Source organism: Vulpes lagopus, chromosome 9 (genome assembly GCF_018345385.1).
Source record: "Vulpes lagopus strain Blue_001 chromosome 9, ASM1834538v1, whole genome shotgun sequence".
Lineage (NCBI taxonomy): Eukaryota > Metazoa > Chordata > Mammalia > Carnivora > Canidae > Vulpes > Vulpes lagopus.
Window position 1 is genome coordinate 63,667,240 of NC_054832.1, and position 13,461 is coordinate 63,680,700.

At 39.5% G+C, this 13,461-nt stretch overlaps 1 protein-coding gene across 16 annotated transcripts in view; it reads right to left on the reverse strand.

Moving 5' to 3' along the window:
- The window catches only part of CSPP1 (centrosome and spindle pole associated protein 1), a 133,643-nt gene that overhangs the window by 5,785 nt on the left and 114,397 nt on the right, over window positions 1-13,461 (reverse strand). For all 16 annotated transcript variants that reach the window (XM_041769304.1, XM_041769315.1, XM_041769314.1 and 13 more), the window contains 4 exons: window positions 10,133-10,272; window positions 6,830-6,970; window positions 4,998-5,044; window positions 1,558-1,621 (listed from right to left, as the gene is read on the reverse strand). In XM_041769304.1, the coding sequence (XP_041625238.1) occupies window positions 1,558-1,621; window positions 4,998-5,044; window positions 6,830-6,970; window positions 10,133-10,272 (392 nt within the window). The remainder of the gene's footprint in view (window positions 1-1,557; window positions 1,622-4,997; window positions 5,045-6,829; window positions 6,971-10,132; window positions 10,273-13,461) is intronic.

Consider the following 13,461-nt stretch of genomic DNA (forward strand, 5'->3'; position numbering starts at 1 on the left):
AGCTAGGACTTACACAATGATGTTTAGGAGTGGTGAGAAGTAAACACCAGCAGTCGATTAACACATAAGATTGTATGTTAAATATATATCATATATATCCTTACAATAAAGGAAGAGAAAATGTTACTGAGAAAATACATTTACTGTATTGTATTTACTGGGAAAAAAATCCACATGCAAGTGGATCCACACAGTTCAAACCCATGTTGTTCAAGGGTCAATTACATATTGCAAATGTTTTTTTATTTTTTTAAAGATTTTAATTATTTATTCATGAAAGACACAAAGAGAGGCAGAGGCAGAGGCAGAAGCAGGCTCCATGCAGGGAGCCCAATGTGGGACTCGATCCCAGGTCTCCAGGATCACGCCCTGAACCGAAGGCGGTGCTAAACCGCTGAGCCCCCCAGGAATTTCTGCAAAATGTTTTTGACAATAAGGCTAACAACCTTTGTGTATATAGTATGGTTAACTATAGTCAACATGCTATACACTTAGATCCTCAGAACTTTCATCTAGGTTCTCTCTCTCTCTCTCTCTCTCTCTCTCTCTCACACACACACACACACACACACACACACACACACACACACACACGCTTTACCCACATTCATTAGAACAGTGGTAACAGTCAAGACTGTGGGATATTTGTGGAACAGCAAAGACAGATTGCTGTACCTTTGGTCTAGTATAATGAAACAGTCCAAGACATCATTCTGAGTGTCCCAACCTCTCTTTATTGTTAACAGGAACAGGCCACATTTCCCTAATGCCTCCAGAGATCCTCCCCATCCCTGTTTCCTTCTGATTTCTCTACCTTTACTCACTCTCCACAATATGACATCATGGAAAGGAAAAACTCATTAAAAAATAATTATAGGGTAGTTTGTAATTTTAGTCTCATGAAATACCACTAATATGTAGGAGCTATAATTCCCAGATGGCCCTATAACAGCATAAATGCTTATGATCGGGTACATAATTTTAAGTGTATATTACAATACTTAAGAAGAAAGGTAAAGGTACCATGAGATTTTTTTAAGACTAAAAATATTCTTATGACCTTTTAAAATTTAAAGATTCACATGCATTTTTAAGAAATAATAGAGATCCTTTGCATACTTTGCCCAGTGGTAACATTTTGCAAAAGAAGAGCTGTAGTCTCATTCATACCCAAGATACTGATACTGATAAAATATCCTTGATCCTGATCCACTGGTCTCTTAGCACTATTCCATGGTATGGATGTACTACATAACCGTTCACCTACTGAAGGACATCTGGGCTGATTCCAGTTTATGGCCATTAGAAGTAAAGCTGTTATGAAATTTCATGTACAGATTTTTGTATGAACCATTCCTATGACTTCTAAATTTCATTTTGGTTATAAAATTTTCAAAATCAGAATAAGTCATTTTGATGATTATTAAATTAGTAGAATATTCCCTTTTTACCACTTTGCAAAACAGTAAAGTACTGACTTTTGTCAAGTACAGAGAAAAATACTTAAGTAATATTTAACCTTTAAAGAACTAGATTGGTAAAATAAATATAACTCACCAATAAAAGCACTGTCAGATTCCAATAATGAAGTTTTCAAGAAATCATCAGAGTCTTCTCTGGACTAAAAGAAACATCATATATTAATGATTTTTATTAGTCCTGGATGGAAAAACAGCAAATTAGCACCAAGAGGCACAAGTCTCCATGCTGTCCCCCAAATTAGTAAAAAAAGGATGGGGAAAGGTAGGACTGGCTACTTGCCTCCTACACCACATTCCAATGCCCCCAAATTACAGAAAATAACTATTTTATTAAGGGTCACAATACTGCTGACAAAAAAGTACAAAGCAATGAACCCAATTAAACATTAAAAGTCTTTAAACCATTGCCCAGATTCATTCATTCAATAAATCTGTATAGCAGACTTACTGTGTCCTCCATGCAAGGAACAAAGATAAGAGTTTCTGCTGTGGAGTGGATCGTAATACCACGGGGGGAGAGGAGGAGGCAAGTCCTCAGATAATGATAGCCCTATGTGACAGCAGCTATCACAAAAATATGGCACAGATAGGGAAAGAGTGGAGAAAAAATAACACTAGGATTGCACTTGTGATGAGCTCTCAAGAGGTTAACAGACCTACATATAGGAGAATAATATCACCTTATACACTGGAAGGAGCCTAAAGTCACCTACAACCACTTCCCCAGTAGATTGCTAGGATAGGCTAGAACACTCCACTAAAGAGCTATTCATTAATTTCTAAATCTATTCCACTGATACACAACACTGATTATCAGAAAGCTCTTTTCTTTTACTGAATTCTTCTATATATTGCACTTAACTTTCCTTTTTAACTTAACATCTACTGAATCTACTTTTGCTTTTTAGCGTGAACAGCATCTAATATAGCACGGCATACACACTGTGCCAACCTCTCTTCCTCATCAGAGTCCTTCACATAACTGAAGAGTGATCCAAGTCCATGCAAGCTCTATCTTCTCCATGACAACCTGCACCACTTTCATTTGTGTTTTCCACACAATCCAGTTTCTGGGAAGACGAAGAGCCCAAATTTATTAGCTTTTTGTGCTGAGTTTCTAACTCAGCAAAACATGGTGTTACTAATCCAGGATTTGAACCAAAATCCCAGCTGTTACATTTTGGTATCTTTTCCCTGAGAAATGTGGCTGCCATATACAGAGAAACCCATGACCCACAGAGCCTTCAGGAATAGGTGTGGTATGGGGATGAGGAGGAGCTCTCAAGACTAGCCTGGTTTCAAATCTAGGCTTTGCAGCTTATTGACTGTGTGACCAGGGGCTAGCCGTTTCCTCTTATGTCAAATAGGGATAAGGATGCCCTATTGTGAACTTCAGAGAAATGTCAAGAATCTGGCACAGAGTGGTCTCTCTGTAAATGGTAGCTGTTAGCAATGTCCTATTCAGTTCAAACTGAAGCACCAAGAGCTATCAACTGGTTACCCTGGGCTACTAAAACAGCCAAGCCAAGCCTTACCTTTATAATCTGAAAATGCTATAATGCTGTTTGTCATTTTAACTGGAAAATTAAATTTATTTCCAGTGTCAACTTTTCTCCTGAACTCTTATCTGTCTGCTACTTGCCAGTCCAATTGTTTGTCTAAAAGGCATTTTAAAACTTACCACGTTACTTTGTTTTTTTAAGGTTTTATTTATTGGGCAGCCCCGGTGGCGCAGTGGTTTGGCGCCGCCTGCAGCCTGGGGTGTGATCCTGGAGCCCCGGGATCGGGTCCAACATCGGGCTCCCTGCATGGAGCCTGCTTCTCCCTCTGTGTCTGTCTCTCTCTCTCTCTCTCTGTCTATGAATAAATAAATAAATATTTTTTTTAAAAAAAGGTTTGACTTATTTATTCATGAGACACACAGAGAGAGGCAGACACAGGCAGAGGGAGAAGCAGACTCCCTGCAGAGAACCTGATGCAGGACTCAATCCCAGGATGCCGAGATCACGACCAAGCCAAAGCAGACGCCCAACCACTGAGCCACCCAAGCGCCCCAAAACTTACCATATTTAAAATCAACTTCCTAATCTTACCCACTCGCAAATCTGTTTCTCCTGCTTTGCCACTGCTATAAACTGCAAATCCCAACCCAAACGCTTGAAGTCCACTTTTGACTTCTCATACTTCACAGTCAATGACAAAATTCTATCCGGTCTCCTTTCAAAATGACTCTAACCACTTCTGAGCACTTCCACTGCTCCCACCTGGGGCTAAATCACCTTATGTCTTGACTAGACTATAGCAGTAGCCTTGCCACTATTCTGCTTCAAAATTCTAGAAGCTTCTCAACACGTTCAGTGTAAAAAGCAAAATCCTGTGATAGGCTCAGAGGTTCCATGGTCCAGGCCATCACCCCTCTACCCCAACTGCTCCCACCCCCCTGCTCATGGCTCTCCAGCCTCCGCAGCCTGTTTACTGCTCCCTGTGTGCACCAAGCCTATTCCTGCCCAGGGTTACTGCCTAGAAACCTCTTCCTCCAGATGTGTCCTCAGGGAATTCACATGGCCACCTCCCTGATGCCCTTGCTTAAATGTTATTTAACTCTGTGAGGCCTTTCATCCCCATTTTATTTCACATTATAAATCCTGTCACCCAAGGATATTCTGTACCCCCTTTTCCAGGCTATCATTTTCTCTAGAACCCCACAATTTAACATAACATTTTATTTATTTATTGTCTCTCCCTCTCACCAGAAAGCAAGCCCTCTGAGGGCAGAGATTTTTGTCCCTTTTGCTCACTCCAGTACCCCCCAGCACCTTAGCATCATACCTGGCCCACAGTAAGTATTTAATACAGATTTGTTGCATGAAAGCAGCTCATCCCTTCCCTTCATTCAGTCTTTGCACGGATGTAACCTCCTCAGGATAAGAGTGATGCCCTTAACCTTGCTTACTTTCTTAACAGGCCTCACCACTAGTTAACATTATTAACTCCTCCTTCCGCTGCCACTAATGATGTTGACAGCAAACACACTGCACTCATGGGCCAGGCCCCATGCTAATATAGTATTTCACTTAATCCTAGCAACAACCTGAGCTATTTTTTATTTATATAATAAACACTTATAGAGAAATTACTTGCTAGGCCTATCCCTCAGTGCCTTGCAAATAATAATTTAATTCTTACAGCCACTCTCAGAGGTAAGTAATATTATCCCATTTTACAGATCAGGAAGCTAAGGCACAGAAAGAATATATATCTTGCCTGAAGCCACAAAGCTAAAAACAGACCAACGTGAACAGCCTAGCTCTAATGTCTTACAATCACAATATACTTTCATATGACAATATGCTTTCTCTCTGCATATTCTACTAATATATCCCTACCTATGCACTACACAGATGAGACAAGATTTTTTTCTTAATTCAATATTCAAAACTGGTTTACTTACTTACCATATTCCTAAATTTTTTATCCCCCAAACACTAGCTTGAAAAACTATAACTGGCTTCTTACCATTCTGTGGTCCCGTACTTTAGCACTTGGGATGGCATCCAAGTCAACTGTCATTGATGGGGGAAAAAAACAAAACTTTAAAAATAAAAATTTTTAGAATATCTTTGTGACCAGCTCTCTACCGTAAATTTTTTCAACTATCACATTTTAGAATGTTAAGATATTACTTATTAACAAATATAACTCAGCATCCATTCTAGTTGAATAAAATTTTCTTCAATTCACATTAATGAACAGAATGAGTAAAATCATTGTGAACTTAAAACTGATGGCTACAGATAAAGAAGATAATGTAGGACTTCACCAGCTTCTCCTATATTTCCACAATCTTGGTAGAAAGTTGCTTGAGTGCAGTTACATACGAGCCCCTCACATGGAACTAGTTCAGCCCCAGGCACTGCGTTCCACAAAGACTCTGGATCAGGTATCCCAAAGGCCCGTATTGGATTTGACCAGTGGTCCTGTGTGTTCCCCTGAATAGTACATTTTGTCCTTCAGAGACTGCTTTTGAGAATAAATAGGCTACCAAAGAATGAAATAGCCTGTATTCCTTCTTAGAATATTTTATACAATGTTTGTGATTTTTTAAGATTTTATTTATTTATTCATGAGAGACACACACACACACACACACACAGAGAGAGAGCGAGAGAGAGAATGGCAGAGACACAGGCAGAAGGAGAAAAGGCTCCATGTAGGGAGCCGGATGTGGGACTCGGTCCCGGGTCTCTAGGATCACGCCCTGGGCTAAAGGCAGCGCTAAACCACTGAGCCACCTGGGCTGCCCTGTTTGTGATTTTTTATAGTTAAACCATATTCTTATGAGTTCAACCATCACAGAGTTTAATGGCAGTGGGCAGGTGGCTGCTGTGGAAGATGGATACCTTCAGTGCTAAGATGCACCCAGTGTCCCGCCGGCGACCACCTGATGATACTATGCTGTCAGAGAGTGACCTAGGAGACCACTGTGAGAAACTCAGTATACAATGGAGGAAGGACTTTCCCTACATCAGTCTTTACCAAAGTCCTGACCTGGCCTAAAACGGTACACAACTTACTCCTGTGTACTGTCTTATGGTCAAAAAAGGTTCTTCAGATTCTGCAGGCCTAAGAATGAGTATGTCTTCTCATTTTTATTACTGGGTTGTTGTGATTTTAGGACTCCTTTTCCATGGCCGCCCTCTGTGGCCTACAGGCTGGCAAAGCTGGTGAAATATGTGTGAGGGTCGTGTAGGACACTGAGCCAAAAGGGCCCACAGATGCTACCTCCACTGTGCCATCAGGTGCTCCCCCACCCAAACTTCCACACTCCCAGGGGACCCCAGATCTCTCCTTTGCAGCAGTCAGCACACTTATGCTTATTTGGCATCTAACTTATCCAACATCTAACTTGCTCCTTGACAGCAGTAGCATATTTCATCACCACATCCCCAGATATGGGTCAGTACTTGTGTTCACTGTAGGCACTCAGTAAGTATCTGTTGTTTGGCTGGTTATTCAAAAACATATTCATAGCCCAGTCTCACTGAACAGATTTTATGTCCTATCAAAACCTGTCAGACACATAGGGCAAAGAAATGCCCCATAGGGCACTGGTGTGTTTGCCCAGCACTCCTTCCCTGAGCTCCTTCTTCCTGCTGATGTCACCTGGCCTATCTGAGGTACTTCATCCTCCTCGCTATAGTGAATGGCTGGCCCCAAAAGGCCATGTGAGCATGGAGCTGCCAGTGGAGGGAAGTTGCCTGGGACTGTATTAATACCAGAGAGGAAAAAAAGCCAACAACAAAAAAAACCCACTGATACTATTTGAGATAGGAATGATTATTTCTTACCTTCAGCACCTTCCTGCATCTTTATTTTATTCAGTTTCTTCTGCTGCTCTCTTAGTAGGGCTTGCTGCTGAATCTCCAAGGTGTGGTGATCTCTTGGAGGATCCGGGTACATGAATTTCAGATCAACTCGTGTTTCTGAATCTAGTACAAAACATATATTGCCAAGTTCAATCTTTGTTGCCAAATGATATTTTATAGAACTTCACTGCAAGTAACCTATGAGTAACCTAATTTCAAAATCAAGGAACAATTAAAATAATAAACTATCAAAGTCAAAAGATATTAAAATTATCATTAAAACTCAAAATCAGGAAATTAATATTCTTTAAACAATTGCCCTTTCACGAACTTATCAACATTAAAAGGAAACCTCCCCTCGCCCCAGAACAAGCAGTAGCTTACTATGCATTCTCTGTCCACACCTTCCCACTCCCCAAGATGCCCCCAGAGCACACAGCTGGGCAACAGGGATAGCCAAGCAGTTAGTGACATGGCTACAACTCAGGCAGCCATTAGGCGCTGTAATCACAGCCAATCTCAGAATATACTGAAAAAATCAAAATATAATGTTATTGGCCAATTAATACTTTAGCCTTTGCAAATATCATGCAAAAAGCAAAATAAATGCAGACTGGCTGGAACTTTAGGAGAGGTATCATTGTTGGAAGAAACAATCTAAGAATTCATCTATGCCACAAGTTCAAGAATATCAAGTTATCAGAATGAAAACATTAAACCTTTATTTTTAAATCTTAAGAATAAAAATATAGTTCATACATTTAAAAAGCCTTGAAATTATTCCCTTTGTTCTACTAATTATACTGCTGGAATATAATTTAAAGAAATAATCCTAAAAAAAATTAAAATAAAAAAATGATCCTAAATATGTAAAAAGCTTTATGATCATAAATTATAAAAATTACTAAAATAAAGTAATAGTGTAATATAACAAAAACATGAGAACCATGCCGAATATCTAAGAATTAGAAAATGGCTAAGAGCAAAGTTAACAGAAGATATTCTGGACACATGAACTTGGATTGAATGGACCCTGACTTGGCTATTTCCAGACTCAGTTTCCTCTCTGTAAAAAGAAGAGATATCAACAACTGAGTCACATAATGAACAAGGACTTAATGTGGAAATAATACAAGGAAATGAATGGCTCAATTTTATGGGGTAAAGCTTTTTTTGTTCTCACAATCTCTTTATACTCTTTGAGGACGCCAAGAAGCTTTTATCTATGTCTCTCTCTCACACTCACAGAAATTAAAACTAAGAAATTTTTAAAATGCAAGAATACATAAATGTGTTATGAGCGTTAGAGCAATGAAGTTGTCACATGTTGTGTAACCTCCAGAAAACCTGTACACACGTGTGAGAATAAACATGAAAAAGACAAATAATGTCTTAGATTAATAAAAACAGGTTTTTTGTTTTTGTTTTTGTTTTTTTTAATTTTTTATTTATTTACGATAGTCACAGAGAGAGAGAGAGGCAGAGACACAGGCAGAGGGAGAAGCAGGCTCCATGCACCGGGAGCCCTATGTGGGATTCGATCCCAGGTCTCCAGGATCGCGCCCTGGGCCAAAGGCAGGCGCCAAACCGTTGCGCCACCCAGGGATCCCTTTTTTTTTTAGATTTTACTGATTTCACAGAGGGAGAATGCACAAGCAGGGGGAACAGCAGGCAGGAGGGAGGGAGAAGCAGGCTCCTCACCAAGCAGAGAGCCCAACATGGGGCTCCATCCAGGACCCTGGGATCATGACCCAAACCCAAGGGAGATGCTTAACCAACTGAACCACCCAGGCACCCCAATAAAAACAGTTTTAATTGCACAGGTCTCATGACCAAACTCTGAGACCCACTGGGTTAATACAACGCCTGGCATATAGTAAATTATCAGTGTTAAAAAACAACAGTAAATGTAATTGGTGACATTTATAAATCTAAATGAAAAACAAAAGAGAAAAGTAATGGTTATATCTTCTTTTTGTTTTAATTAGGCTCAGAAAGAAGATTAGAAATACGAATGGTGTTTATATTTAGGTTTGAGTAAGGAGATTTTTCTATCTTATCTGTGTTTTCAAAACTTTCTGTAATAGATACTACTTTAAAAAAAAAAATAAAAAATAAAAAAATAAAAGGAAAAAGAAGAAAAGTCAAAATCTGGTTCATCCAGTATAGGTCATATGACCACATACCCAGCAACTTGTCACCTCAACTCCAACACTTGTTCTATTAAAGGTACAAAAGGATAATCACATGTAATACACATTTTTTGTTCCTCTACTCATTTTCGGTCTCCCAGGCCCCTGTATATCCCTGGCAATCCTATTTCTCTACTAAGCTTTCTCTCCTCCTTCTAAGTGCTACATCAAATCTACTCTCTTCCTTCAGAAATCCTCCATTTGCTCCTGCCTACTCAGGGACCCTGCTCTCATCACTCCCTCCCTCTACTGTACCCTACCCCACATTAGCCATCCTAACAAGATCCCCCAGCTCTAGACCCTTCACTCCTCCCCTTCTCAGCCAAGCTTCCTCCAGGGCTTGTCTTATGCTTTACTGCCTCCAACACACTGCCTCCTAGTCAATCTTCATTCCAAAGTTAATTGGCTTCTGAAGCCCTAATTTCACCAGAAGAGATCTAAGTGAGGTCACCAATGACCTCTCATCCAGCTGACACTTTGCAATATTCATCTTACATGATCCTTCCTCCCTAACACAATCTCTTCCCTCAGCTCTTAAGATACCACATTCTCCAGTCACTGTGGCTGTTCCTCCTCAGGCTCCTTCCTAAGCTTGTCTTGCCCTGTCCCCCATCCATTAATGACAAAGGCCACTCTTCTTATTATTCTAACTCCTCTAATCCACTCCCAAGAGGCTGTAACAGCTGTACGCTCTCCAAAAGAAAAGAGCTAGACCCACTAAAACTTCATCAACCAGACTGGTAAGCTGAAAACTCAAGTATATAGATAGAAATTTTACTCATCATTTAAAATAGGTATTCTAAATGAAACTTTACTTTTAAAAAAGGATACAAATAAATACTTGAATAAGGGCAGAACACAGGTTGTATCTAAAAGAGTAGCATTCTACTCACCTCTATCTTTTTTTTTTTTTTTATAATTTTATTTTTTTAATGATAGTCACAGAGAGAGAGAGGCAGAGACACAGGCAGAGGGAGAAGCAGGCTCCTTGCACCGGGAGCCCGACGTGGGATTCGATCCCTGGTCTCCAGGATCGCACCCTGGGCTAAAGGCAGGCGCCAAACCGCTGCGCCACCCAGGGATCCCTACTCACCTCTATCTTTCAGCTCATTGAAGTCATGAATATTCTGAAAAGTAGTAGCATCTAAGCCCTTAGGTGACTGTCTTCGGACAGGAGCTTGCAGCCGATGCCTAGCCATGTCAAATATATCCATGGGATTCCTTTCTCTTTTCCTATAGGTAGATGACAAATTTTGGTATATGCATTTTAATAGGAAGAGAATCAGAGTTCACATTTAACTCCCTGAACAAGAAATCTGGCATCTTACATCACAGTATATTACAGAACTTTAACATCTGTTATTACAACCTCTTATATTAAAAAATATGGTAAAAGTCACTGTAATCTTTCATGATCTTCCGATGCAAAGTATCCTATTAGAAGAATATAATGAGTTAGCTTTACCTTAAAATGTTCACATAGTAGAGAGATTAAATATTGGTTTTTCTGACCTCAAAGATTATAAAGACCAGCTCTGCTATTTACTGGCAGTTTGACCTCGATTTCATCATCTATATGATGCAGATGATGTCTAGTCCTTCTACTTAAGTGAAGTTATATATTGTAAAGTACCCAGCACTGTACCTGACTTATGTTAGGTAATCAGTAAGTGTAGTCTTCCCCTCAGCCTAAAATAAAAATTATACAGAGAAAAATGTACGCCACCCAATACAATGGGTATGAGCCACAGTCTCCAACACTAATTTTACAATGGGCTTTCAGGGAACTCAATACCTAATTGGTTAATTTTATACTCTATTCCTCTCGTACCTAGAAAGTTAACCTACTAGGCAGGTGGCTTAGTAAGCGAGTTTTCTGTTAAGGCTTTGGGGGAGTGACTATAAGAGGAAAGGGATGGGAGACAGTGTCTCTAGCACTACAAAGAAAGACCTATCTGTGCTTCCATGGCACTAGAGAGGGCCCCCTCTATTTCTTCTAAAAATGAAGCTTTAAGATATAGCTGTCAGAGACTTGGCCCAACTCCTTTCATTTCTTTGTTTACTAAATCTTCCCTAAGTACCTAGATGGGAGTAGCTTGGATCCCAAAAGGCAATAAATACCACCTCTCTCCTGGAGTCTCTTTTCAGGGTGAGAATAAAGAGTCACAAAAATGGCCCTCTTGTCAAGGCTGACACAGACCTCTAAATAGAGAACCACCTAGGATGATAGGAACTGCAACAAAGATTCATTACATTGCAAAACAAATACCAAAGCCTTCTAGGAGGCCATTAAACTGGACTCCTGCCTAGTTCCCATTACTGCTAAAAGTGAAATAGGCTGCTAAGAATTAGATTATCAGATCTTTCTTGGATATGAGATGACTAATGCTTGTTTTGTGTCTAACACAAAGTAAGAGTTCAATAATGTGAGCTTAATTAATGAATAAGATTCTTTCTGTGAAACAATTTATAAAATTGGAATGAAGAATCAACTGAGATATCTCTGATTATAATACATATTAAAAATTGTACATGTATTTAACCAATTCTTGCTAAATGATGGCAAACCAAAGTACATGTTTTTTTGTTTTTGTTTTTTTTTAATTTTTATTTATTTATGATAGTCACAGAGAGATAGAGAGAGAGGCAGAGACACAGGCAGAGGGAGAAGCAGGCTCCATGCACCGGGAGCCCGACGTGGGATTCGATCCCGGGTCTCCAGGATCGCGCCCCGGGCCAAAGGCAGGCACCAAACCGCTGCGCCACCCAGGGATCCCCAAAGTACATGTATTTAACCAATTCTTGCTAAATGATGGCAATTCTAACATATATTCTCTAACTTAAGTTAGCATGTAGAATTTACAAGGTACTTTCAAACACATATGTATATTTTTTCTTTACTAAAATCTCATGGTTATCATTTGCAAATGAGAAAACTAAAAAGCTGCCTGGTCTTTCCTATATTGGTTTGCCAAAAGAGTACAGTGTTCAATTTATGAATGAAGCAAAGAAAATACATGTCAATAATCCACTATACTGAAGTATATATGCATGTCTGAATATGCAAAGCTGCAACAGTTAAGACATTTATAACATCATAAAATAAAAACGATACTGACCTCTCACTTAGAAGTAGTTGATAAGTAAAACAGAATTATTCACTGAAAATTACCATCTTGGGTTAACATTTCATTATCTAGCCATTCTGTATTCTTGAAATTTTCTCACCGTGTTTACTTAGCAGAACATGCTTGGAGGTTAAGCCGCTATATTAAAATCTTACCATATACTGGACCAGAGTCTTAAATATCAGTATAAAGTTAATAAACATACAAATTGATAGACCAGGAACAAAGACAGATATGTTTATGATGTAGTACACATACATATATTAAATTATCTAGCTCTGTAAACTAACAGAGCCCAGAGGCAAAGACATCCAATAGCAGCAAGCACATCTAACATCCAGACCTTGTTTCTAAATATCATTCTCCAAGAAGAACCATGGCTTCCTGGACAAATGACTGATGTCAGGGAGGTGGTAGGGGAAATACAAGAAGATCCTGGAGTATCTCTTGTAATACTAGAAAATACAGAAGTGCCCAAAATGAATGGACAATGGATTATATTCCAAAGTACAAAATAAATATACACAAAACACAAGAGAGATAAATAAATGATTAAATAAATAAAGGGAAGAGAAGGGACAAATTTTTTTTAACGATTTATTTATTTTAAACAGAGAAAGAGATTGAGTGCAAGTGGGCGAGCAGGAGGAGGGGCTGAAGGAGAAAGAGAGAGGCAGACTCCCCATGAGCTCAGAGCATGACCTGAGCTGAAATCAAGTTGGACGCTCCACCAACTGAACTACCCAGGCATCCCAAGAAGGGACAAATCTTTCTTATGAAAAAATTCTAAATAATATGCATAGATAACCAACCTCCCCACAGATGATGCAGCTTAATCTCACCTCCTACCCCTTCTGGTGAGTGTGCCAAATTTATTGATTTGTGTCCTGGAGCAGAGAAACCTAACAAAATTCTACTTTAACCACATGATGAAGGTTCCCATCCCCAGGAATGTCCCGTAGATGCCAGGTATCCCCACGATATGATGATGTGATGAGAAGGCCATCCACTTTGTGCTATTTTTTCCAAAAACCCTTAGCACCAGTCTAATCTTGAGTAAACTTCAGACAAACGCAGACTGGGGGACATTCTAGCCAGCCAATACCCCCCCTCTTACAGACTGTCACAGACATGAAGATAAGGAGAGACTAAGAAACTGTCCCAGACCAGAGGAGACCAGGATACATGACAATTAAATGCAATGTGGTACCCTATATTGTTTAGATTCTGGACAAGAAAGAGAGCATTAAAAGAAAAACTTCAGAAATCCGAAAAGTATGGAACTTAGTAGTAA